Source organism: Falco biarmicus, chromosome Z, assembly GCF_023638135.1.
Source record: "Falco biarmicus isolate bFalBia1 chromosome Z, bFalBia1.pri, whole genome shotgun sequence".
Lineage (NCBI taxonomy): Eukaryota > Metazoa > Chordata > Aves > Falconiformes > Falconidae > Falco > Falco biarmicus.
Window position 1 is genome coordinate 70,138,723 of NC_079311.1, and position 27,772 is coordinate 70,166,494.

Consider the following 27,772-nt stretch of genomic DNA (forward strand, 5'->3'; position numbering starts at 1 on the left):
TCTTTGTTTCCACATCTGCCTTCTCCCATTTGGGTCCATTCCCTTGCTGTTTTGATTCAGCTTTTGTAGTGCTCTTTTTCTTCTCATTTTCTACTCCACCTGGTTTAAGATAGTCCTGCCTAAATCAGTGCTAGCTACTATTGTATTCATGCACTAAGAGAAGAATATAAATTCAAGTATCTTTTTTTTTTTTTTTTCCCCAGATGGTTTCCTCTTCTTACACCCTTTTGTGTATACACAGCCACAGAGGGTACACACAGACGAAAGATATTGTCCCTTCTGTAGCCTCCATTAGAGGCTTCAAAGCTGCTGTGTATTACCAATAAAACACGATTTCCCCAAGATACGTGTCTTAGGGTATAGCTTTGATTCTGTAGGTCTCTGCATTAGAAATCCTGTTAAAACTGCACGGTAGTGCCAGGATTTGGTCATTTCAAGTCCCTACCTCCCCAAAGCCATGAGGTGGCAGCAGCATCCCGAAGTTCAGCATGGCTATTGTGCTGGGTAAGGTAATCACAGGAGAGAGAAAGGGTTAGGTGTCGGGAAATAAGGACGGTCAGAAAAAAAAATGCTTTTGCAGAAGGCGAAAGGGGGTTTTGACTTGTTTTAAACTCTAGTTTCATGCATTTTGATGATAAAAAATCAAGAATTCTACTTTTAAAAAGAGAAAAATGCTGAGAAGCTATTAGTGGAACCCCAATAAAATATACATATTTTTTCTTAAATGTTGTGCCACACAGTTTTGTTTGCTTTCTGAAAAACACAGAAAGGGGCTCACTCAGGTCACTTGTTTTCCCGTGTGTGCCTATTGGGACCTTGCTGCAGGTTCCAGCACAGTTGAAAATGTTATATGTTACTTTTATTCCCTGAAGGTTCTTCTTCCTTGTTACAGAAATACTGCATGGGAATACTTAGAATCAATGCCAGAGTCTTGCAGTGAGTGCCAAAACTGGCATCGTTTTTTTAAATCAAGTGAATTGGATTAAATTTACTACTGTGCAAAGTGCTATCCCAAATCTTAGTCTGAATTATGAAGGTCTGTGTGGGACTTGAGAGGTTGTTAGGCCCTGTGCTTGCTCCCTGTGGAGATTAATTTCATTCGTGCAGTGAAATAATGGGAAGGTGCATTGGACAAAGCCCAGCTTGCTGCTGCTCTTTGTTCTAATAAATGAAGGTATCAGTAGCATATCCACTTTCAGTTAAAGAATGTGCTGATTAAAAGTCAAAAGAGCTGTTGTAAATATTTTCTAATGTAGCGCAAAATGATTTGATTTCATATGCATCTTACACAATTCCATAATACTTTCTCCTCCCTCCTACTTTTTTATTAGTGCTATAGCTATTTGGTGAAAAGATTTGTGATGTTTGTATTACAGAGGTACAGTGTATACAGTAGCTTATCTCTGAAAAGTCTTTCTTCGTACTATTACAGCTTTTAATACTTACTGATTTTCTTTTGCAGGAAAACTGCAAGAAACTTCAACCAACCTATGTGCAAAGCTGCCAGGACAACTGTGGTAGAGGTATGGAATTGAAACATAACAAGCCCTGTACCCGTGGTCAACATACCCCTTCGTTTTACATGGTATTCCAGGGACAGGGTTCTCCATTCCTTGACTCACTAGGGGATTTCATACTAGAGGCTGTGATCTAGCCTGTCTCCTTGGATTACCTACTCCTAACACTATACTGTGTTTTAGTGATTAGTTCGCCATGGTTCCTCAGTTGATTACTGTTCATCTGATCCTGGCCAGGACTTCATATTTGCCGTGATCAGCCTTTGAAGGGAAACATGACAACAGCCTTCAAATTTGTTAATTAAAACAATATGTTTATGAAAGAAGAAATAGTAGGCTTAGGCTGTGCTTGAGAAGGTTCACCTAAGACCTTATGCAAAACTTCCTGAAAATAATGATAAGTACATAGTAACACAGATTGGGCAAATCATGGAGCCATCATAGTTGCAGTCTCTAAAATCTAATTAATTATGTAAATGCCAGTCCAGAATGGATACAGACATTTAGTTATGCCTTGAGAAAGAGGAGGACTAGATGATCTAGAAGTTTCTTCCACTGTTTTTGTCCTTTTTCCTTGTTGTCTAAAACGGTAATGTTTAAAGTGTGGAGCAGCCTACTCTGGAAATGTATTGGTGACTGGAGAGTTGCTAAGGCATAGCAATATCTAAAAGACAGGCTGCTCTGTTAGATTTTTTTTCATCACTATCTGGTAAGTTGTTTTTTTTTTTAATATGCCTGATAAAAGCTAAATAAAGTTTGACAGTAATATCAAGACAAACCCTTCTATACTATTTCTAGTAAATTCTAAATGGTAGAGGCTTATATTTCTTCAGGGTTTTTGTTTTATTTTGTTTGGTGGTTGTTTGGGGTTTTTTTTGTAAAATCTTAGCTGGAAAATTTACTTGTTCTATAAACATCCCTGGATAATACATTTGGGAACTTGAGTTATTTCTTTTTGTTTTACAGAACTATGGCAAAAAATACCTTAGAATTTGTCATATGACTTACAGTGACAATTCAGCACTAGTACATAAATTTTCAGAGTTGCTTTTCAAGAAAAGTTTTAAATATTTTTCTCTTTAAAAATGAAATAAGGAATCCTTCATCATTCTCTTTCCTTCTAGTTATTGCCCTTCATACTTTATTCAGTCTGGCATTTAGGGTATTTAAGTAGATCAAAGCCTTCCACCTACATTCCATCTCTTTCTCTCTTTCTGCTCTTCTATCCACATGTGATAGGGTAGAATTTTCTTGTCAGTGAGCAGCAATTATGTGACATCCTTCTTGCTATAATTCCACTTAACAGTCTTCAGTAGCTCTGCTTAGAACTGTGTCCACCATGAGTCTTGTTGCATTTTCAATACCATTTAAAAGCTGACAAGCTTTTTTGCTAGATGTCACATTAATATTACTTTGAAAATCTATTTTTTATGAACGAATTAATGGGTGAAGAGGCACAACCAGAGATCTAGGACAGATAAATATTTTGAGCCAAATGCAATGCCTGATTGGCTTAACTTTTAAGTGTCTTTCTTCCAAAGTGGAATTCAGAATGTTGTGTTTGGATTTAAAGAGTTCAAACTCAGGGAATCGGAAGGAGATATCTCAATATGGCATCTAGTACATCCTCAGTACTGACCATTATCAGACTGCAGCTGTCTAGAGCTAATCACTAGGGAACCTGAGGCAACTGAAAAGTTTTGCCTGACTCCTTAGCACTGTTCAAGGTTGAAGGGTGAAATTCTCAAACCCACTTACAGGGAGAAGAAAAACGTTTGTCCTGGCAGCAGGGATTTCTGAATTCTGGTATCTGTTCCCAGCTCTGTTTCAGTTTTTCACCCACTGACCATTCAGCTTAAGCAGACAGTCCTAGAAGCAGAGATTTGAAGCCATCTCTGTTCCTTTCCATCAAACTAGCTACAGGTCAGACCTGCCTTCAGGGTCATGCATTGATTAATTAGGATTTGAAGGACTGTAGTTTCTCAGTCTGGTGTTCCCATCCTGATTTTGAATGTGTAGCTTTGTACCTGTTATGCAGCCAGACTTAGGCTGCTGCCATTTGCTTGTCTAGCACAAAGCACCAAGCTGAGGCAGGTAACTAGGAAAAATCAGACGCATATTCCTCTGTTTCTGATTTTTGAGTTGCTGAAATTTTTCCTTTAAAATGAATGCTATAAATACAGAGAAAAAGAACTGGTTTTCCTTGTAGCTACTCTGATGAGGTTTTTATTTCCTTTTTTTTCTTATTTGTGTGCATCTAGTTTTATCCAGTCTTTTAGAAGCAATCTTTTTTTAGGAACAGAGCTTCATTTATTAAACTTTATGTTAGAAGAATGGGTACTAGGCTGCTCACTTATGTCACTGTTAAGCTCAGTAAGTACATTCAATAACAGAATAACTTGAATTTGGATAGATAGATTTAATCAGAAAGTTATCCTGCCTTGGTGCAAACAAGAGATGGAAACCCCATCCTTCAGTTTTCTCTTGTTCTGGTGGTTAATCACCCTTACTGGTATAAATATGTTTTTTTACTGTAATTAGTTTGGCTTTAGGTTCTATCCAGTGCTTTTACTCTCTTCTGCTAGATTAAAACCTTTCTGAAGCTGGTATTTCCTTCCCAATGAGTGACTCTTCAGTGCTATTGATATGATGAACAGATTGAAGTCTTAGTGATTCTAGCTGTAAACAGTTTTCTTCAGCTCTCCTCTCCTTTTTATGTCCATCTCCTCTCTCTTTTTACTGACACTTTAAAAATGTGACTAACTGGAGTGTTGTTCAACACTAACACTGCCACCACTAGTGTCACATGAAGAGTTAGAGTTAGTCTTTGGTCCTCCTGCTTCCTTGTTTGCATACTTGTACTCTTTGCTGACCATTATATGGGCGGTCATACAGCATTAACTGCTTAAATCTTGTTGATCCGTTTCTGGCATACTTCAAGGAAAGTGTATTCAGTGTTTTCCAACATGCATTCTGTAAGTATGGCAGGTATATCTTGATCACAGATATCTAACCCTGTGTTTTGTTAGGAAACTTGTTATGTTTGAATAGACCTGGTTTATCTGTTGTATCTGGTAACTGCCGCTTTTTTCTTAGGATGTTATTATTTCACCATTCTTTCCTCAGATTTATTTTAGTTTTTGGTTGTTGATAAAAATACGTAATGGCACTTGGCATAGTAAGATCCATAACAAGGGAAATATAAACTGCTGGAAATCCAATCTCAAGGTGTCTGTGAATTTGGTGAAAGTGGGAAGTGCACTGGTAATCAGCTGCATTTGTTAACCTGTCCTTCTAAGTTAACCTGGGGTGCTGTGAAATCTCCTGACATGCATACACAGTAAAGGACACTTTTTTTTTTTTTTCTCTCTTTAATGTATTAAAGCTGCTGTTCTCTAGTTTACATCAGTGTGACATTTTACATTCTTAGCTGAAGTATGGACAGGCAATTTTTGTAACAACTCACGAGGTGGAAGAACTTGGCAGAATTCTGGATGTGGAGGATAAACGTAGAGACACCCCCCCCCGCGCCCCCCCCCCGACACCTAGCAAACTGATAGCTACTGCTTGCTTAAAAACTCTCCTGTGTTGTGAGGAGCAAGGCTGGCTGTGCATTAGGCTTCTGAAGGAGGAAGTAGAAGTCAGGCTGTACCGTTACCAGTTAGCTCTGGCACACAGTGGAGTTACATTGGTTTTTAAAATTCCCCTAGAACAAACTTCAGATTGAAGTACCTGACCCTCAGCCATGTTTATTTTGATGAGGCAAATGGTCAGAGGTAGCATTCAGTACCCTCTTTGGGATCAGAAATACATTGATTGTAAACTCCTAATGAAATGCAAGTGGTGTTTGCTGACCTGCACAACTATTTTGAACTGTTACATGCATTTCTTCTGTTTATGTAAGAGATAGGTAGTAGAACCTGTTAACATTCTTGATAATAAGGATGTGTGATGATGCACAAATCTGTAAAGATGTAAAAATGGTCTGTAAAGATCCAACTGTGCTTAGTCCAGTGGAATTTCTACTTTAATGTAAAGATGATCAGTATTAAGTGTCAAAAAGAAATTTTCAACTGAATCATGATTCCTGTTACTTGTAAGGTAACATTTGCAGAGAAAAATGTTAAATAATCCAGTATCGGCAGCATTAGTTAGTTTGGCTTTATTGATACAAGAAAGCAAAATGATACAGGAGTTTAATTGTTTTTTAGTTTTTCTACAGTGTAGCATTTTAAAGTTCTCTGTTCATCTGCTTCTGCAAGATGAAGTGAGGAGTTAAGTACGTAGTCAGAGCTGTAGCTTTGTTTGGACCTGAGCCTGAGGCTTTCAGTTGATTTTCAGATCTATAAACACTCTTCTGCTCCTGTTGCAGAGATGGGAAAATCAGGAAATCAGCTGATCTAAGAGGAGCTCGGTGGTCACAAGTTATATACGAGCACTAGCCCTTATAAAGGTGCAGGGGAATGGCTTGGCACGTGAAGGAACTTGAGGGGTTGTGTGGTTTTACATACATGGTAACGTTTCCAGCACTGTTGAATGAGGGACATGTTTGCTGAATTCAGCAGGTGGCACTGCTGGCAGGCTGCTCGACAGACCCTTCAAATTGCGTGGTGGGAAATGAAATGTGTAGCAGCTCAGAGTTACGGCCAGGAGGCCACCTGGATGTGTGCCCAGACTGCTACGGCGAGGGCTGTGGTGTTAGAATGCTTCCTAAGATGTGCATCTTCCTGCAGAGGTTCCTGTGAGCCCCACCAGGAGGCCCAGCTTTTGGTGATGAAGCCTCTTTTTCGAGGCAACCCAAAGCCAAAGGAAAAAAACATGCTGTAACCTCGGTGGGTGTGGGTGTCATCACAGCACGGGAGAGATGAAGGGTGATACAGGCTTGGGTTCTTGCTCTCTGCCACAGAGGAATACATAAACATCCACAACAGCTGCAAACATCCCTAAGCTGTTGTCTGTTTTCTTGCCATAGTTATTCTTTGCTGTGAAACCTACTGAATACTTGGCCCTGGTGAAGTGGTTTGAGATCTCAGCCATCATATAAGTGTTTGGTATTGGTAATAGTAATATGTTTAGAAATATTTATTGACTGGTGGTTTGAATATCCAGTTTGAATAATTTTCTTGTCCCAGACTGCAGAGGATGGCTAAATATATCTCCCTGTGTAAACAGCATTTCCACCTCAAATAATATCAGAGGAGGAAAAAAAAAGTGTACTTCCTCATAAAAATGCATTAAATAAAAATCATTAAACCCTGCATTTTATCTCTGGTTGCCTGGTAACAACACAGCCACGTCAGTGAGTGCCATTATCTCAGGTACAATGAACTGCGCTGCACTAAGGGACAGAAGCAGACTGAAATAAGCTGTTTGTATCCCGTTATGTGTGCTAAATCATGGCATTGTGTTTTATTGACGAAACTGGAAAATGCACCTTTTTCTTGCTGTGTATTCCCGCAAGTGCTTTAATGACACCAAAACCTTCCTCAGATGCTTAGCTTTGTTCTGATGAATTCTTCAAGGTTTTTGCACAGTGACAGTTTACGCTAATAAAGCCTGTAAGTACTATTTTAAAGTAGGAGAAGAATCTTAAAGAACCTTTTCCCTTACCTGGATCCCTCAGCCATGGAACTCGAAACTGAACCCTGCTACAGGAAGGAGTTCTGGATTTGGGGTGAGCGCAGACCAAAGTCTGTGTTTTTGGGAAACCACAGATCAGGATTTGAGGCCAGAAAGGATACAGAATTGAGGTCCAATGTGCAAGTGCTGTAACCACTGAGTTGTTCTGTTGCTATAGCCTTTTTCAATATTGTTTAATTGCTCAGTGATGATTCTGTGTGCACTTAAGGGGATGATTGCTGAGGGGGTGTCCCAGGCATCTGCAGCTGGGGAGTGTTTTGTTTGAAAATCCCATTTGGCACAGGGTGGACATTTAAGCTGCTTAGTCCTGTCACCTTACCAGCAGCTTCTGGCACAAGTGACAGTAGAATTCAAGTTGCCATAATATATTAATATAATACATAAGAAATATATACCTGAGATACAAAAATATATATAATTAGTGTAAGTATGGAGGTCTTTGCATCTAAAACATCTAGGTGGCTAGTCAGGGCTTTTGACTGCATGACTGGATTTGCATGTCTAGGTTTTGGCTAAATCCTCAATCAGAGATGCTTGTGGATTAGAATTTAGATAACTCATTTATAGTGTATAGACATTACAGTATCCTTTCACAAAGGAACATTAGCTGGAACATTTGAGTGAATGCTTGTGGGAGAGTAACTATGAAATGCAAGCTTGTGGTCCTTAGAAAGCATAGAAGGGAAAATATCAAATTATTAGGAATTCTTCTTAGGAAGACTGATTTTGTGAGCTTCAAGACTTGGTATATGAAGGTTTCTGGGAGGTATAGCTAGGAAGAAATGAAGTTAGGGAAATACTATGTTGAGAGCTTCTCTGGCATGGAGAAAGCATTGGAAAAACAGTAGGAGCTTGACCATGATCACAACCATTGCCATGTCAAACACAGAAAATAAAAACGACAGAAAGTGATACCAAGATCAGATGTCTGACGCTAAGCATTACAAACCCCAAACAAACAAGAAAAGCTTAAGCACGTAGGAGCAAACTCAGAAATCTGCAGCCCAGTATAAAATAAAGAAAGCTTGGAAGTAGCAAGAAATCTTTCTAAGAGTACATACATAGTGGGCCAGGAGACAAAGAACGTTGATACTTCACTGCTCAATGAGGAAAGTAAAACTACCAATGCAGAGTACAAAAAAGGCTAAAGTGTTTAATGCCTTTTCTGCTTCAGAATCCAGCAATGATAAAAGGCAGTTTGGTGGCTGTTATGATGCCAGTCATAGAAGGCTGAGGAACAAGTGAGAGAAAGATTGGAATTGAAATCCAGGGGCTGCTACTACCGATTTGGAAAACCAGCTCCTAGACATGTTTGCATGCCATTGCCACAGTAATTTTAGTTTGCCAAAATGAAGCCTACCCTCAGGTGCCTGAACGCTGTTTTGTGGTTTTTATTTCCCTTCCTTGTATTTGGTTCCTTGCTCTGTGTGTGCATGTGTTTGTTAAAAGAACAGAAAACCAAAGCATTTTTACAGCTGTTATGCAAACCACCTTATGATTTGAGAAGCCCTGGAATAGGCAGAGCTAGAAGGGAGTTCATAAAGTAGTAGTTCTTACATTTACTTAACATGCTTCTGATTTTCATGGGAATAAACTTCTTTAATAGTTAATTTATCTACCAGGGGTGGTGTTTTGTTTTGTTTTTTCCTACAGTTGCTTTTATTTTATATATAACCTAATTATGTGGATTTGGACTTAGCACTTCAGAATTAGCTGGATTAGTGAACATTAAGTGGTTACAATTCATAGCAGATCAAATTTTTGCTGACTGCTGTTCAGATGGTTTTATCTACACACAACATTGTGCTACAAGATTTGAACTTTTTTTTTTATGTCTTCTATGTTTTATTCCTTTCTAAATTGATACTTTATTGAATGAGTATCATAAGCTTTCTCAGCTTTCAGCTTTGGAAGTTCATTGCAGATGTAAACACAATCTTTAATGAAAAAAAATCCTTTTATTCTTTTCACATAAATTAAGAATAAATATGACATTCAAAAAGAACAAACTAAAGCAAGTCCATGGCTGATCAGTAGATACTGCAGATTGCCAGGAAGTCAGTGTGCTGGGGAAACCGATGGAAAGCCTCTTTTTGCTCCTGAAGATATTTTTTTTTTTCATAATAATTTGTAGAAAGCCAGATGTAGTGTGCATTTGAAGTATATTTAATTAACAGTACTCGTGTCCTATATCATGAGAAATTGAAAATTAATAGGATTTAAAATACTACATATTTAACTTTTCTTTGCATGTATGATAAATTAATGACAATTCTTATGCCCTGCTTTGTATGTAAGATGCATTAATCAGTCAGTGATTTATCAGTCTTTGCTTTTTAAATCATACATGATTATAGAACTGAAAGGATTGTGCAGAGAGTTTTAGACATGAGTCAAGGAATTTATATACATACATACTTTTATTTATGTATCTGAAAGCAATAATTTGTTTTCTGTGCTATTAACATCTGTGATGGAGATTTCCAGTACAAAAGAAGAAAGATTTGACATTCAAATTGAAAATCTTACAAATAGTTTACAATGTGAGTAATTGCCTACTGATGTGAGCAGATGCATTTTTTCAGGTGGTCAAAATATTGAGATTTGGAAAGCTGCAGCCTTGTAACTTGCTACAGTGAGAATTTTGGAGTAATTGTGTGAATGAGTAACTCAGGTTTTAGTCTTCTCCTGCAACATTCTTCCCTGCAAATGCTATAGAACATAATTATTCAGTGAAGAATGTGAGGATTTAAGGAGAAGGACTGAGATACCAAGACTGTCTTGACTTCAAATCATGCTGATTTTTCAGGCTGCAGAAGACAGTAGAAGAATGGATGAGGACTGCAGATGAATTTTATTTTTCTGTGTCCCAAATAGCGCCCTGGTGTACATTTGAAAGTCACTTGGTATTCAGTTTTTTTCCAAAACTGTGTTAAATTGCTTTATAGAAAATTTGCAGTCATAAAGTCCAGTGTGCGGAAATGCACTCCCATTGATATGCCCATGACTTAAATAATAAGTGCCTTTGTTTGCCACTTGTGATTAAGCTGGAGAAAGCAATAGCTAAACAGATCTTAAAATAAGTGATGTGATTTTAAACAGTTGGGGTTTTTTTATTCTAGAAAAGCAGGCACATGTCTCTTTTTGTTGTTAACCTTTGGAATAGGTCAAATGTATTGTATTATTTTTGGCGTTTTATGTTAAAGTAAGCAGGGAAAAGCAAAGAGGGGAGCTGGGCTGTATTCCTGATCAAAACGGGGGAGGTATGTAGCCAGCTGGCAGTGTAAGCAGTGTGGTAAGGAGATTTGTGCCCCCCAAGCTCTGAAAATGCTGAATTTCTCAAACACTGAGCATCAAGAGCTGCAAAGGAAGGTGCAAACACACCTAGCAATTAGTTTGAGTAAACTAAACTTCTCAATAAAATCAGTTTTAGGTTCAATTTTTTTTCCCACAGTACCTTCAAAATAGACACTTGCATTTTTATGCCAGAATTTTTGCCTATTTGAGTTCCAGGCTGATGGAAGTTATACTGATGTCTCACAGTTCTACCTTGTTCTTTTGAGTGAATTAGGTGAGTTCTTATGCACCTTCATTTCTGTTGCTTTATGCTGTTCAGTATTTCTGTTTGGGTTTTTCTTTTTTTAATTGTTCATTTTGGAAAGCCTCGTAGCTTTTGTAATGTCTTGGGATGAGACCAGCTGAGAAGCAGGCTTTCTGGCTTGGACAGCAGCACATTCTTGATCCAGTGGTGTTTAGTTACCTCCTGTAAGGCAGGCGCTTTGTGTTTGCCTTTGCCAGCAGCAATTAGAAAAGACTCCTGACCCCACCATGCACACTGAAGAAGACTATCCCTTCATTTTCATGAGGTATGTGTGTACTCAGTTTCTCCTGGTGTTCATACATTGAGAAAAGTTATTTTTAAATTTTTTTTACATTTTACATTTACATATTTTTACAAAGTCTTAGATTTTACAGAAATGCGGTGGTAGATGTGTTTCATTCCTTCAAAATTAGAACTAATTTGGGATTTTAAGAAACTCTAGATTTAAGGCACTAAATTGAGCCGTCATGCAAGTAGAAATGAATTGCTGTTTGTGATGGATTCCAGCACGGTTAAACATATGCTAACCAAATGTACCCAATCTAGACATCTACCAGGAGGCTTATGGGAAAGCAGAGAACCAGATTAGTTATATGATGTTGGCAACCCAACCACCCATCTCAAGACATCATCTAGACTTTGAGACATAAGAACAAAAATTGCTAAATGAATGTGAAGGTTTCTGAGAATGCTGAATTTTTCTTTCAGCAATTCAGAAGAATCAGAGATGGCAAAGAAACATATCATTCATGATCTCTATTTTGAGGGGAGTGGGGAGGAAATGGTTAAAACCCCAAACAGTTTATAAAACAACTGTTCAAATAAGTTGTGTAAGTGTTCTCTTGGGAATTTTAAGCCAATTGATATTGGCTTGATGTACTTCAGTGTTCATTCCTCCTGATAATAAATACAGAGACAGAATAGAAAACTTGGTATGATCAGGAGATTAGAGGTCTAGAGGGAAAGAAATTAGAATTTTCTCGCTAGGCTATGGTAAGCAAAAACTTATTTTTATGGCGTGAAGGACTGATTGAACATGTTTCTGACAGCTTCAATATCAAATAATATTTTTGGTTCTGTGAAGCACTTCATTCTTGCTTTTTATTTCCGTATATGTCTAGTGCTCTCCTTTGCAAGTAGCTTTGAGGAAGATAATGATTAAATGTAATAAAGTTTTGTATTTTCTTAAAGTTTGTAACTTACAGTATTTTGATACCGACATTCTTGTGGTTTCTGATTAATCTTTTGAAAGTGTCTAAGCTGAATGACATACTACCATCAGTTGTTCTTTCTTCCAGTCCTTCCCTTGAAAAATACTCTGACTGCCTTCTTCCTTAATACTTTGAAAAAGTTTTATTAATCTTGAATATTTGGGAGTTTTGGGATATCACCTATGGTTTTGAAAGTGAAATGGACCACACTGATCCCTCATTGAGAAATAAACTGGTAGCACCTAAAGTAGTCTTCAGAAATGTTTGTGAACTACTACTGTCTATAATGAACATCTGAATAAGGAGGGTAACTAGTACATGTGTGCATATAAAGTGTCATTTTGAGATGATGTGTCTTTTTGTTGCCTTCATTGACATACATGCAGGGTTTCTTTTTCTTACCAGAGAGAACCAGCAACATAATTTGTTACAAAATAGCTGCTAATGTATTGTTTTATCCTAATGACCTTCCTGTATGTCTCCTGCTTACCATTCTCTGGCCTGATCCTTAGAGGTATTCCTTGAATTTGAGGGTGGATTAATTGGATTTACATAGTCTGGAAAATACAAAGAATGGTGCAATTAAATTGCTGATTGTTTTTGTTTTTTAAATTAATTATTTTTCTTTACTTTTCTACCTCTCCCTTCAGTACTTAAAATTCCTCTTTGCTCATTTTTGAAAGTAAAGCTTAAATTTATCTCCTGACCTTTAAGTTACATTTCTTTGAATGTGTAGGAGATGAGATCTCTTCCAATGTCTTTTTATTTGTCATTTCTCTGATATGAGTAAGAAAATAAAATATTTTTTTTGAGAATAAAGCTGATTTTTTTTTTTTTAGGTTTCAATAATTCCTGGTAATGTGTGAGTAATTTTAATAAAAAATGTCAGTTATTTATTTACACCTTCTAATCAGTTAAAAATCTTTCAATCGAATGTATTTTGAAAAAAAGCAATGAAGTACAGGAATAATGTATTTGAAGCAATGTTTTGATGGCAAAAATGTTAAATATATAATTTCAGTAGAGTTAATATTGGTAGCAGCTGTTCTGTTCTGAAGTGGAAGGATTTGGGATGTGGCTAGTTACCTTATTCAGCAGAGCTACGCTTTACAGGTTAAGCAGGTTCTTCTGCCACTAGCACCTCTTAACAAATGAAGATTATGTTCCCAGATTGTGAGGGTTTTGTTTGTTTTCTTCTGACTACTTTCCTATTATTTTAATTATTTGATTGAAATATAATTTCATAATTTAATAAAAAACATTTTCCAAAATTGCCTTTTCCAGATCTGAGAAGGCAATTTTATGTGTATTGCATGTGGATGGTTAAGTTTCATTTTTTAAGAACTTAGGTACTGAATACAAATTGGATACTTTATAATTAAAAGGTAAGAGCATAATTATGTTTCCATTTTTGTTGTCACTACTATCGTCCAGTTGAGTGTAAAAAATAAGCACTGAGGACTATGTAATCACTCATTTTATGAAGAAAGCACAAGTCACAAAACATGATCACAACCAGCATGACTTCGTTGATGACTTATATCAAAACAACCAGTTTTAAGAAGGCTTTAGGAAGGAATCACTCCTTAGGTTTGCCTGCAGCAGGAGGCTGGGTTGGTTGGTAATACTGGAACTGGTAGATTGCTGGATCTTAATCTCTCATGCTTTTAATTCAGGCAATTTTACAGTAGAAAAATAGTGTAAAATGGAAATTAATTAAGGATGCAAGGAAATAGCTATCATGTTATCATTTCTGCTTCTTGACGCATACAGAATTATATAGATCTACTTGTGCAAATCATCGAACAAGCAGTTCCATCAATTTAATGGAGTAACTTCAGTAACCAGTAATAGTTAGCAGACTTTGCTTTTTTCTTCATTATCTACTTTGCAAACATCTTGAGGAAGACCCTGCATGCTTCAGTTAATAATTGCAGAAAACATTTTTACAGTAGATATTTATAGGCACAGTTGATAGCAGGCATTTATTGTTGAAGTAGCTACTTTTTTATAAAATCCTTCTATTGTAATTTAAGTGAGTCTGCATAAGTGAATTTTTATTTTGGGTAGAACTGACCAGTTACAAGAAGAAAAAATAAAGGAAAATACATTGGTTTGAGAGTGTTATTTTTTTAGGTTTATTCTTTTGATAAATTTCAATATCTTCTGACTTTGAGCATGTTCCTGGAACTTAAGCATATCATCTATCCTGGCTGTGTTAAAATGAGACTAGCTTCAAAATTTCTGAAGTGTAGATCTATGTATATGCTAGAACTTTTTCAGAGGCTGGTTAAATTTTTCATATTCTTTCATGTATGCACACAGCTTTACATATAGATAGCTTTTGTAGTTAAGTGTGCTTCCTCTTTTTTTGCAGTTATCTCAGAACTGCTATGCATGAGTACCTGAAGCAGGTGATTTAGTGCAGTCTTTTCTTTGCTGTCAGCAGCACAGCGTGGAGGGAGATGTTGAATGCAAGGAATGGAAAGCCTCAGTTGGAGGAAACAGGCAGCAAGTGCATAGAAATGTGAGAGCAGAGATAAAGCCTGAGGCAACCAGAAATGGAGGTAATTGAGGAGATTTAGAACAGAGAAAACAAAGGTGAAATGAGTGTAATCTAGCAGGGGCTCCTAATTTATGAGGATCTGTAGCCACGTGACAGAAAACCTGGAGACAAACCTAGGAGATTTATGTCAGCTTTGCTTCCCTAAGGATCAGATATGACGTACTGGCAACACACCTCACTGTCCATAGGATTTTCATTCTTATGGAACTGGCAAATAAAGAACAGCTGTGTCCTGTTCCTATGTTGTAAAGAGAAGGAAGCACACAGTGAAATTACAAGAGATAAAGAGAAATGTTTTTCATATGAGTTGAATTGTAGAAATACAATGATAGTCTTTAGGTCCCAAGAAAACTATTAGACAAGTCCATGGTCCATCAGAAGCTATGAAGCAAAGTTGCCTATGTCCAGCCTCTGACTGAGGACATCCTTAAACTGCACATTGCTAGAAGCTGGGAGAATAGAAGCAGGAGCACCACGCTCTTTTAAGCTCTTGTTCTTTGCCATGAAGAAGGGTTACTGGACTAAATGGACCTTTAATGTGACCCAGGTTAATCTCATTAGACTAAAGGTACTCTAATAAATCTGAACTTTACAGACGTTTACTGTTCCCCTGCCCCTCAGTATGCTTATGAAGACATTAATTCTAAGTCTGATGTGAGCATAACGTGACAATTACTGACCAAGATGTGCCTTTATGAGACTACTTGGTAGCTGTTAGCTTCTAAAAGTTGTAAATGTCCCTTTTTCAGGGTGACTATCAACTGACTGTCCTTTCATTACAATAGGAGTTTGGCAGGAGTAGAAATTTCATAGTCTGGCTGATTTTAGAGTAAAAAAACCCTCTGTATCATCTCCCTGAATGCAGGCAGAACTAAGTAAATATTAACTTACTTTGTTCTTTTCCATAGCCCAGTAAGTTTGAGTAGTGTCTTCTTAATTTTCAATGACCTGTTTTCAGAGTGTATTCCACTGTTTTACAGTATCAAAGCTCTTTGTAAAATTTGGTCTAAACAATTAAAATTAAGACTGACTTCTTTTTCTTGTCTGTCATTAACGATGGGGAATGGTTGATAACAGTTTCTGTGATCTTGAGTGAAGACACAATTTTTATTCATAACCTTTACTGTGGTTTTTAATTTTTTAGATTTTTTTATGTTTTTATAAATGTTACAATGAATTTTACAGTGATATCCTGAATATTCCAGTAGTAAACTGTAGAAGTACACTAATGAGTTTGTCTTGAGCATCTAAAGGGCTAGATTTTATTTCATTTTTCTGTTGTTTTGGTCAGTTGACCATTTTTAATATTTTATTCTACTTATGTTCTGCTGGATATTTTTATCATTTCAGTTTGAAGAACTGAAGTATACTAGAATAATTAAGATAGTGATAGAGAGATTTAATAAAGCCAGTGTAAAACTACTTAAAAATGCATAGGTTTTGTTAAGCTCTCTCTCTCCCCCCCAGTCTCCTTTTTTCTCTTTCACCCACCCACCCATGCAAATTTTGGATTTTTTTTCCCCATAATAAGGAATTATATTGTCATTTCTGGTTATAGCGCAGTTTTATGAAAACTGAGATTTAAAACTAAAACAGCTGAAAACACATATCATAAGGGACCTAATTAAGCTGCAGAAAAAGGTTACAAGGTGCATACTCAAAGGAAAGGCCTTTTTATTTTCAAGTGTTTTGGCAGGAATAGTTTTGTCATTGTAATGTTCTTGCCAATTTTTGATCAAAACCCAGAGTACTTTATTTTTCTTACTGGAAGTCTATAACCTTCCAGGTTCCCTTTCTCTCTCTGGAAGCCTTCAGAAATTCTGAGATAAAACTCTAGAAGAGTAGCTGAATTTCAAAAATAGCAAAAATAAATCAAACTTAAGAAGGGAAAAGTAGATGTAAATTACAGAAGGAAATGAAACAAATGACCATTGATTCTATGAGTGCTGATACCAAAAGGAACAGCAGAAGGCTCTTGTGAATCATAGCAGGGAACAGCTTTCGTGTTCTGGGTTTATCTTGCAGATAAAGCAGTATTCAGAAATGATTGAATTTATTCATTCTGCTCCCATTGTCAGCAGACAAGATTTGCAAGAACTTTTATACCCAGGAGGAAAACCAATACTGTGAAACTCTTGAAACAATGAAAGAATTTCTTGAATCATGCATCAGACCCTTCCTAGAAGAGGGAACTCGGCCCATATGGTCTCTTGAAGTTACTCTTTAGCTTTACCTGTGTAGCAAAGATGTAAACATTTTCTATCTTCTAGCACATTGATGAAGTTAAGATTTAAAATGAACAGGTGATCGAGGCAATCTAAATGGTACCAGAATATTTTGATTTGCTGATTTAGAAAAGTGCAGGAGGTGGTCTGCCCTGATTAGTTCCCTCTTTACGCTTTGCCAGACTTTAAGTCTCTTGGGTGGGATGTCATACAATGATTTTTTATGTTTAGCGAGATTCTTCTGTACATGACAAAATAAGCCTGAGGCAAGTTAAGTAGAGAGAAGAAAGAACATAAGGATAGAGAAGATGGACAGCAGAACAGGAAGAAAACTCGCACAGATCCTTTTAATTATTAATATGAATGCTGTCCTGTATGTCTCATTGAGGCTTAGGCTGTGAATGTGTTACAGAAAAGACTGATAAAAGAATATGAAACCTGAAAGGGAAGTGAATATGCCCCGCTATGGAACTATTTATTTTTGCATTATCGTTCTTATCTACAAAGATCCTTGGGTTATGTCTTGCAGTGATCACAGAAAGTTAAGTTGATGATTAGTCATCAGATTTCCTAGTTTCACGCTTGCCGGCCCACCTTCATCTGCGGTATCAGTGCTGGCAATACTGATGGAGGCTGCTGGCAGCCCATCTACAGTATCTCAGCTGGAGTATCATCTAGTTCCCTGTAGCAGAGTTGGGAGAGAGAGTTGGAGCAATTGGATGACATTTGTACTTCCCCTGTGTGAATTCTTTCTTTTTCTTATAAACGTGCTGATTAATTTCACTTGCAGAATTAGATTGTATGTATTCGTGCAGACATTACATGCAAATTTTTCATCCCTTCTCAAAAATCCATTTTATTGCTACACAGATATTTTAATATTTCATTTTAATTACACTTGATGCTTATTAACATAATGGTAGAACATGGAAATTGCGGAACATAAGTAAGAATAGCGGGGGGCTGCCTGTGAACACAAAGCTTGTATTCTGTTTGTGTGGCAAGGTTTTGGTAGGAAGGGACTGCAGGGGCAGCTTCTGTGAGAAGCTGCTAGAAGTTTCCCCTATGCCTGATAGAGCCCATGCCAACTGGCTCCAGGATGGACCCACCACAGGCCAGGGCCCATCAGTGGTGATGGTAGTGCGTCTGGGATAGCGTATTTAAGAAGGGGGATACACAGGAAAAGTGCAACAAATTGCAGCAAAAGAGAGGAGTGACAGTATAGGAGAATAACAACTCTGCAGGCACCAAGATCAATGCAGAAGGCGTAGGAGGAGCTGCTCTGGGTGCCAGAGCACAGATTCTCCTGCAGCCCGTGGTGAGGCAGGCTGTCCCCCAGCAGCCCGTGGAGGTTAAGGGGGAGCACATATCTACCTGCAGCCCGTGGAGGAGCCCACACCGAAGCAGGGAGGTGTGTGAAGGAGGCTGTGACCACATGGGCAGCCTGTGCTGGGAAAGGCTTCTGGCAGGACTTGTGGGGAGAGGAGCCCAGGCTGCTCCTGAAGGACTGCACACCGTGGAAGGGACCCATGCTGGAGCAGTTTATGAACAGCTGCTGCAGCCTGTGGGAAGGACTCACGCTGGAGAAGCTCATGGAGATCTGTCTCCCATGGGAGGGGCCCCAGGCTGGAGCAGGGGCAGAGTGTGAGGAGGAAGGCGCAGCAGAGACAACATGTGATGAACTGACCGCAACCCCTGTTCCCCATCCTCCTGTGCTTCTCAGGGGGAGGAGGTAGAGAAATGTAGTGTGAAGTTGAGCCTGGGAAGAAGGGAGCCATGGGGGGGAAGGCATTTTTTTAAGTTTTGGGTTTTGTTCTCATTATCCTACTCTAATTTGAATGGTAATAAATGAAACTAATTTCCCCACATCGAGTCCGTGACAGTAGTTGATGAGTGATCTCTCCCTGTCCTATTCTCGACCCATAGGCTTTTTGTTATGTTTTCTCTCCCCTGCCCTGCTGAGGAGGGGGGAGTGATAAAGCAGCTTTGGTGGGCACCTGGTGTTCAGCCAGCATCAGACTACCCACAGTTCCAGTCTGCAGGGACCCTTAGGCTCATTTGAAATCTGTAGGACAAAATACAGTTTATCTGTGTTATGTTAATTTAGGATAGTACATTGAAATAATAAATAATTATTTTGGTGGTTCTTGTAGAAAAAAGCAATCATGCTGACTGCTGTTTACAAAGACACAAAATACTAACCAATTAAGGGAATGGGGTGACTAATAACAAACCCCAACCGTTTATTGTTGGTTAAATTATTTATTCTGTGTATACTATGTGTGGAGGCATAGTGTGTCGGGTTTTCTGACAGCATAATTCTGTTGAAGTTGGTTGAATTGTGCCAGCAAAGATTTTTATTCTATAATACCTGCAGCAAGTAAATGTAGTTCTTTAATGAGAAAGTTCAAATCAGTAGCAATTAGTATTCCCTAGGCCTAATTTTCCACCCCATAAAGTGAAGACTAATTTAATTAGAAAAGGTGAATTTGGGAATTGTGCTGGTAGCCGATCATTTCTGCTTGGGCTTCATTGAAAAGTTTTGTCTCGTCCTCTTCCCTTTTGAGTATGTTGTGATAGTAGTTACAGCACTGAGTGCAGTGTGATTCGTCTGTGTGCTTCAGGATTTTTTTTCATTTTGCCCTGTGTTTGACTGTGGTCTCTTTATGAATTCTAAAACGGATGTATTAAATAATAAACTGAAGTGAGACAGGGCATGGATGTGATTGCACCACTTGTTTCATGAATACAGTAGTCTGAACTTTTAAAATACTGATTTGACTGTCTCTCCTTATCTTGTGGATAAGGATTTTCTGGATGTGTGATTCTGCTGTCCGTGAACACTGAGGCTGGTGTCACTGTGGCTGTTACTGCCTCTTCCTTACCACCTTGGACTTAGATATTTCACAACTTCTCTCTTCCTGTCTGTTTACCCCAGGGCTTTTTTTAGGGATTATCTGAACCTGATCCCGTGGTCTTTGGTTTGTTAATCTTTCCTTTCTCTTTGCTGCTTTTAGGGTGGATTTGTTTGTTTGTTTATTGTCACACTGCAAGGCACAGTAGGAAGGTAATTGTCTAGCGGATGTACTCTAGACTTTATTATTGATCACATTGTGCAGTAACAGTAGGATGTCAAATTGAATTTTAATCTCTTTAATCTTGCTTCATTGGTGGTGGCTGCTACATGCTGTGCCCCTACTGATATGTCATACCTTGGGTCTTCTTTTGGGGTTCTTAGACTTTGGACATTCCTGAAAGTTTAACTAGTTTCTGGTGATAAAGCAGTTTGGAAATTTACTTAATTTCTTTTTGAGTAGGTTGTTTCAGATGTTTTCTTTGACCTGTTGCTTTAACATTATACATTTTCTCTGTGGTCAGATGCAAGTACAGCCCTAACCAGTAGTGTCTGTTTTGTGGCAGAGTAAGATGTGCTCTCTGCACCAGAGACTTGTCAGGGAAGTCACTGGACATGTCTGAGGGTCTGTGCTGCAGGCATCTGGCCACAGCAGGGTCTTCAGCTAGACCACCCTGAACTCGGACATAAAAGGAAGGAAAACCCTGTTGTCTGTGGTGCTCCAAATAGGTGATGTTTCAAATGTTCTGTGTGTGGATCAGTGCCATTTTGTGCTGAATCTGTTTCACGAGCTGTAGAGAATTCTAGATCTTCACATCTTTCTTGCAGTCAATTATTATGGTTCAAATGTTTTGATTTATTTTTGAGCACACTATGGAGAAAATTCAAGCCAGCTTCTGGGTTAGTTTCCTTAAAATTCACGCTTATGCTTTGTACTCTGACATTTCATTACCAGCACATTGTTTCCTTCTGTTTGGATGGCAATTATTTATAGGTACAAACAACTGTGATGTAACTGTACGTGATAGATTTCTTCAAGGTAGTTGTACAAATCGGGCTCTTAAAATGTTAACTACTTCCAACTTGTATGTATGTATGGAAGAAGAGGAAGCATCTAAAATAGCCTGGTTTAAAGAGTGTGTCTGTTTTGTTCCATTCCTTAGTTTTCTGGACTTGATCCATTGTGTATTTAATATTTGAGACTTTGTTGTTAATAAAATATCTCACTGAATATTTCTTCCTAAATATTTTCACTTTGCCTTTTCTCTCTGTAGGTAGAAGAAATTGTTGATATAGGAGCATTTGCCCCAGAAGACATTCATGTTCCCAAAATCTATGTTGATCGTCTGATACAAGGAGAGAAGTTTGAGAAGAGAATTGAAGTAAGTAGCTGAGCTCTTGGTCACAAGTATTTCAGCTTGGGGTGTATTTTAGAATTTACAGGATTTTTTGTTCTAGCCACCAAGTCTTAGCACTGAGAAAATAGTGTGAGAAAGACCTGTCAGCGTTTTGCTAAATGCTGGAGCTTAGACCAGCTTAGGTAGATAGTAGTTAGGATGAGGCGTGCGGATTGGGCATTGTTATAGCTCAGCCTTTCTGGTATGGGTCCTTGAATGATTTAGAGCAACGTCCTGAAGTCCTGGATGGTTTTAACACAGTTGAAAATTTGATGGAAAATGTTATTTCATTCTCCTTCCTTCTCAGTTCACCTTCTGTAGACACAATAAGGGGAACAGTCAGACTAAGAGCTGACTTTGACAAATAGATGCTTTCTTTTCTACTGGAAAGCTTTTGACACGGGCACATAGGGCCAATCTCAGCCCCTTTTCTGTCATGTATTGAATTAGATTACACTGCAAAGGTCCTGGAACCTTTCTTTCCTTTTCTTTAATCTGGAATGTTTTTACCCAGTGGTATTTCTGGTCTGAATAAAAAATGGCAATAGCTATTAAAAATTGCAGCAATAATACTCCATCACTGAAAACATTCAAGAAAATTGTGAGTATGTAATTGCTCTTCTTTGCTTCTGTGGCTTTGCCTCACTCAAGCTATGTCCCTGTATTCATTTTGGTGATATGACAATGCTCTTAAAGTGCAATTGAAAATTCTGTATTTATTCTGTGTCTCCATACTCTGGAGGTGGGAATTATTCGAAATGTCATCAGAAGAGCTGGTGAAGGGGGAGATACATTGCACAGGGAAAAAAGAGTCTTGAAAAAAAGAAGTGCAGAAAGAAATTGTAATAATTAAACTTTTAGTACTAAAATCAAGTCAGAAAGTCCTAGGAAGTCATACAAGGCCTTTTCTCTACATAAACTCTTTCATGAATGTTAACATTAAAAAGCTTTTTTTTCTCGCCCCTCCATCTGTTCATTCTGCAAAAGCATATTGCATGTTGTTGAGTATTTGACTGGAAACAGATGTGTCAGACTTTTTTTTTTTTTTTCTTTTCTCTGGGCATGTTGTGTTAGACTGCAGTTAATGGCCTGTTTCCTTCTTCTGAATGGATGCAATATCTCACAGAAAGGCTTTTTACCTTGCATGAGAGAAATCTGGTTTGCATTTATTAAACTACTGTTCTTATTGCAGTTTGTCAGTGGGTGAAGAGATGACTGTCGACCTGATTGTCTTGACTGCATAAGTGAATACACCTACCTAGTCAACTGTCCCCTTATATGCTTAAGAAAAAAAGGAAGTGAGAAGCCGGGGGTGAGGGGTGGGGTGGTGAGGAAAGATAGTATAAACTGCACAGAAAAGTTGTAACAGATTGATTTTGTTTGTGTAATTTTGTAATTCTCTGTGGCGCCTCTCATTAATAGAGGTATAGGAAGGAAATGGAGGTATAGGAAGGAAATGGCAGATTTATTTACTCTTCCGTAAAAAGATTATGTATGAAAAGTGGCTATACGTATGAAAGCCTCGAGTATGATAAGTGGCAAGAGGAGAGATGAGGAATAAAGAGAAGGTAGCCTGTCATAATTCTTACTGGCCCTAAATGGCAGTTCCTGCCTAATTTGGCTCAAATGTGGTCCCTCTAGTGCAAGCCCTATTTTCTATCCAGCCTTCTCTTTGCTGCAGAAAAACTGTCTGTGATTGTTCTTACTTTTCCATAACTAGCAAGTGAAACAATTCTAAGGAAAATAGCCAAGGTATAAAAAGATAGTTGCTGGAAAACTCAAGAGGATTGTTACTGACTTTCTGACTGCCTAAAAGGATAGTGATTCCCAACATGGGGGAAAAAAGACACTGCCAAAATTCTTCTGTGGTGATGAAGAGGAACAGAGGGTAGTTTTGCCTGATGCGTCCATTATGGCCTGAAGTAGGAGAGGATGTGAAGATGTGTAGTGGTGCAGGACATGGTGTTGCCCAGAGCAGTCTTACATACTTGGGAGAGATGTGCAAAGGGCATAATCTATGTAAACAGTAATTTACAGAAAAAGTCTTATAAACTTCTTGAGTGTCATACCATTTTCACCTAGATGTGATTTAGAAAGCATCAATGTAAAGCCAGAAATATCAGGAAACAATTCCAGGCAGATTTGTGCAAGTATATACAGATTTATATTTGAAAACTTAATTGCTTAACTCCAGATGTCTTTAGATGACTGGCATTTGTCTGTCTCATGCATGTAGATCTAGAACAGCACAGCTGAATTAAGTGAATGCAGAAAGAGAGCAGTATTTGTATTTTAGGCTGACATTTTACAAATCTTAGGTATCTCTGGGGTAATGAATCTCAGTAATGCTTGATGCCGCCTTAACCAGTTGTCTACGTATTATGTGCTCTCTCTCAGCCTTAGTAATACGAAGAAATAACATTGTGCTCTATGGCTAATATTGGAGTTATTTGATGACTCCATTGGCTTAGATAAGCTTGAACTGATACAATAAAAGGTCGTGTCTTTTTAGAAGATGGGTAAATAACGTTACTCTTAGACCAAGTACATCAGTGCAATCATAAATCAGGCTCTTGCGTCTTGAGAAGCAAGAATCTGGATTCTAATCTTTACTTAAGATTACTTCTTCTTTTGCAGCGCTTATCAATTAGAAAGCCTGAAGACTCAAAAGCCAAACAAAAACAAGGAGACAACGTGAGGGAGAGGATCATCAGACGGGCTGCTTTAGAGTTTGAGGATGGCATGTATGGTATCCTTCAGCTGTGCTGTAGATTAAAGTGATGACTTACTAGAATAACAACCACAGCTGGTTTGTTTAAGACAATTACCAATTACTCATTGTCTTTCCTGGAGCCTGGGGTTCTCTCATTTTATTAACACACTATTGATATAGATGGGATGTTAGGACATAGGGTACCTGGAATTTTTATTTAGACATATCTGGAGAGTTTGTTAGCTGTTGAATGTTTTGGAAGAATTTCTTGAAAAAGTTATGTAGGCTGGAAATGAAACCTACTTACACTGTGGATTTTTTATCGTGTAAGGCATTAGACAGAATGCAATTAGACAGTCCAAATGGCAAAATAAGTCATCACAATTATGAGCCATCTAACTAAAGATGAAAGTGTTTGTGAAGAGAACAGTTCTAACCATAGTACATTGATAACTTTTTAAATTTACTAATTTGCAGTAGCTATGTACTGGTTTGTGCCTTAATCGGTTCTTTTCAGCTAATCTGGGTATTGGAATTCCACTGCTGGCCAGTAACTTCATCAGTCCAGACATAACTGTTCACTTACAGAGTGAAAATGGAGTCCTGGGTTTGGTAAGAATATATTGTGGTCACTTATTGAAGTGTACTTACCTTGCAGTGACTAGGTTTTATTCCCTTCCCACCCCCAGTTTGGTTATAATCATATTGAAATGTATGCCGCATTGCATGATCATAAAATTCCCCTTGTAGCACAAGGAAGTTTTTAAGGAAATGCTTATTTCAGAATTACAGAGCTACTTTCTCAAGTATGTTCTTAAGTACATGTTTTGCTGGAAGGAGTCAGAAACTTCAGTAGTTCGCAAGACCAAACCTTCTAAATCTTCACAAACACAATTTTAAATACATCTTAAAGTGGATAGTATTTTCATTGTTGTATGGCTTTATGAAGTTGCACCAACATACTTTTTTCTGAAAAATGTCTTTCACTTTGGTTAAAAACAAAAAAATGAAAACCCAAACCCAACCCAACCCCCAAACCAGACTAACCCCCCCTTTGTGATTGCTTAGTAATTCTAACAACCTCTAAGAGTATGCTCATCTGTCCTGATGTTAGTTGATTTAGATTGTGGCTTGTATCATCAGGGATGTTGCTCTGCTACAGATAAAAAAATGCATGTCTGTGATGATCAGTTTTCACTAAAAAGCATTAGAAATAATATAGCAGTTATTAATTGTATCTCAAAAGATATTTTAATATAAAACTGACATATGTCTATGTTGTTGTCAGGGTCCTTATCCACTTGAAAATGAAGTAGATCCAGACCTGATTAATGCAGGTAAAATCTTTTAAATAAATTTAACTTACTGAAAATGATTATTCATTGTTAATTTAAAAATTTTCTTTCGATTCAGTATTTGATCCCAGACTTTTGTTTCATTTACTTACAAATATTAATGTGTTTGTCTTCTTTTAAGTGAAGGTTGTTTTTGACCAATGGAGATGTTTAGAATTCTGGTTTGAGAGCTTATGCTTTGATGCATTTTAGTAGCTACTGAAGGCAACTCTCTTGCAGGTCAGGCAATAAAGAGTCAAATCTTCCTTTTCAGAAATGAGGTTGTTTTGTGAAGCCTGTATGCAAACATGAATTTGTTTTCCTGCTACTTTTCACCTTGTGTCTTCTAGAAAATGGTGTTTGACAATTTAGGTTTATGGTCCTCAGCCTGCATCTTTCTACTTAGCTTTCACTTTATCCAAGGGTTCTTGCTCCTTGTTGCTGCTTGCAGGCTGTGTTCTCTCTCCCACTGCCTTGGGTGGGTGCCTGATAGGGTAAGACAATTCAGGTAGTTTCAGCCAGTCTGGATGTTAGCATGGTGAATTCTTGTTATCTGACTGCAAGACCGTTTGTATGACCTTAATCCTGTACTGTTTTGTGTGTCAAAATTTAATTTCCATACAGTGTCTTGGCATATAATAGACACCAAGTGAACTCAGTAAATTAAAGCAGGTAACTTGGGTCTCTATTTTAACTTTTCTAGTGTTTCCTTCCCTTTTCCCACCCTTGTAGTTCATCTCATTGTCTTTTTCCTTGTTTTCTAGAATCTGTATAATGTTGTCTCATTCTTCTTCCCCTTTGTTGTTACACTAACTTTTTCTTCACAATCCTGGTGCTAAAGTCTTTGGGTTTTTTTTTTCTCTCAAGTTTCCCATGCTTGGTTTAGAATTTCACCTTTGACTTATTTCTTATAATAAAAACCTTTCCAGAGTCTCTCTGTACACAAGGTTGCTGCTTAGACTGATTCAAAGTGCTGGCAGGAAAGGAAAGGAAAGAGAGGGCTCTGGACAGAGTCAAAATAAGACACTTCCCTGTGCATTCCACTGTGCAGAGAACAGTACAACACACAGAAGTACATTTTCTTCTGCACTCCAACAAAACAGAAGTAAATTAGATCTGTCATTTATTTTTCTGTATTCTACACGGCTATCACTTTAGACCATTCAGTCTGGTCTGCTTGCTCTTGTTTGCAACCTCCCTGTCTCCTGAAGATGGTCGGTCTTTGTTTCAAAAGAGAATTATCTCTCACTTTCTCTGTGAATAGAGAGCTGAAGTCCACAGAGATTTCTTCGTCTTTAGTGTCACTGATGTCTTGTCTGGTGGTCAAAGAGTGGGCAATCCTCTTATTAAAAACTGTACCGATGTGCTTCACAATTCATTATGATTGATTAGGTTTACAGGTGACATACTAAGTGTAATCAGATCCATAGTTCTACATAATCCAGAGGAATTTTTTAAAAAAGAAATTACTTCTTGGTTAGTAGCTGTGACTTCATTTGTCAAAGAGACAAAGTACATACATACTATAGCTTATTTCTTTTTTCCAGGTAAGGAGACAGTCACTGTTCTTCCAGGTTCTTCCTATTTCTCTAGTGATGAATCATTTGCAATGATAAGAGGGTACGTAACAACACAAACCGTGATCTTTTGAAACATGAAAAGAATAAACTGAGTCAGTGACTGAAGTCATCAGTAATTATTTGAAATGTGGTTAGCGTTTAACTACCTGCAAAATGATCATGGATTTAATCTATGGTGGTTTAGAGAGGATTAGGTCTAGCTATTGGAAATAGAAAAACAGTGTAACTAATAGGTACTGTAGTTATGTTCCTGTCAACCATCACCTGGCCATATATAAACACATTTACAACTATATTTTAACAAACTACTTTTTGGTCATTTCCAAGTATCTAATCTGTACTTGCACTCTGTATATTCTTTTTGCTCAGCTTGCAACTGTGATCCTCATTCCACCTCCCTAATGGAAATTCACTGTCTGCACCTGTTTCTTGTTTGTTTTTTCGGGAAGGAGGTTGGATGCAAACAAACACTAAATCCTAATGGCTCTGAAAAGATGATGAGTGCATGTAAATATGTGAAAGAGTGCACTTAAAAGTATGAGTTCAGAGCTGATTGACTGTGCATGCAATTAACCAAAACCAGACAAAAGTAATAATATTTTTAGAGGCTTGGTGGTCAGGCAGAAAAATTTGCATCAGTGCTACATCTAGAGGGGAAAAAAAACCAACTAAATGTGTGACAAAATGATTGCTACCTCTGTGTTATGCCACGGTTTTTATATTGATGAAATAAGAATGTGAAAAAAAGCTTGTTAAGATTTGTGGGCTGTTACTTGAACATGATATACTAATTACACACTTTCTGCTGCCAGAGGTCATGTTGATTTGACAATGCTTGGAGCTATGCAGGTGTCCAAGTACGGTGACCTGGCCAACTGGATGATTCCCGTAAGTAGGCATTTGTGCTACTGTCAGTACACTATATTTAGCATAATGTAAATGTAGCTGGGGGTCAGGCAAAGGAGAAATTGGATGAAGCAGAGGGATTGTGAAGCTTAAAGCATTAAATAGAGTATTTAAGGTTAACAGGCTTCCTTGCGTACCACTTGCACCAAGCAATCAGGAGTCACCCCTTAAAATTATGCTTGTGCTAAACACTGTGAAAAGCTAAACATGATTTATATAAGCCTTTTT

The 27,772-nt window shown here is 37.8% G+C and overlaps 1 protein-coding gene across 1 annotated transcript in view; it reads left to right on the forward strand.

Annotated features, from left to right (window-relative positions):
- The window catches only part of OXCT1 (3-oxoacid CoA-transferase 1), an 86,114-nt gene that overhangs the window by 24,693 nt on the left and 33,649 nt on the right, over window positions 1–27,772 (forward strand). Inside the window, exons 7-13 of the mRNA XM_056324654.1 lie at window positions 1,463–1,523; window positions 20,889–20,996; window positions 23,649–23,760; window positions 24,242–24,336; window positions 25,013–25,061; window positions 26,606–26,678; window positions 27,451–27,526. Coding sequence (XP_056180629.1) covers window positions 1,463–1,523; window positions 20,889–20,996; window positions 23,649–23,760; window positions 24,242–24,336; window positions 25,013–25,061; window positions 26,606–26,678; window positions 27,451–27,526 — 574 coding nt within the window. The remainder of the gene's footprint in view (window positions 1–1,462; window positions 1,524–20,888; window positions 20,997–23,648; window positions 23,761–24,241; window positions 24,337–25,012; window positions 25,062–26,605; window positions 26,679–27,450; window positions 27,527–27,772) is intronic.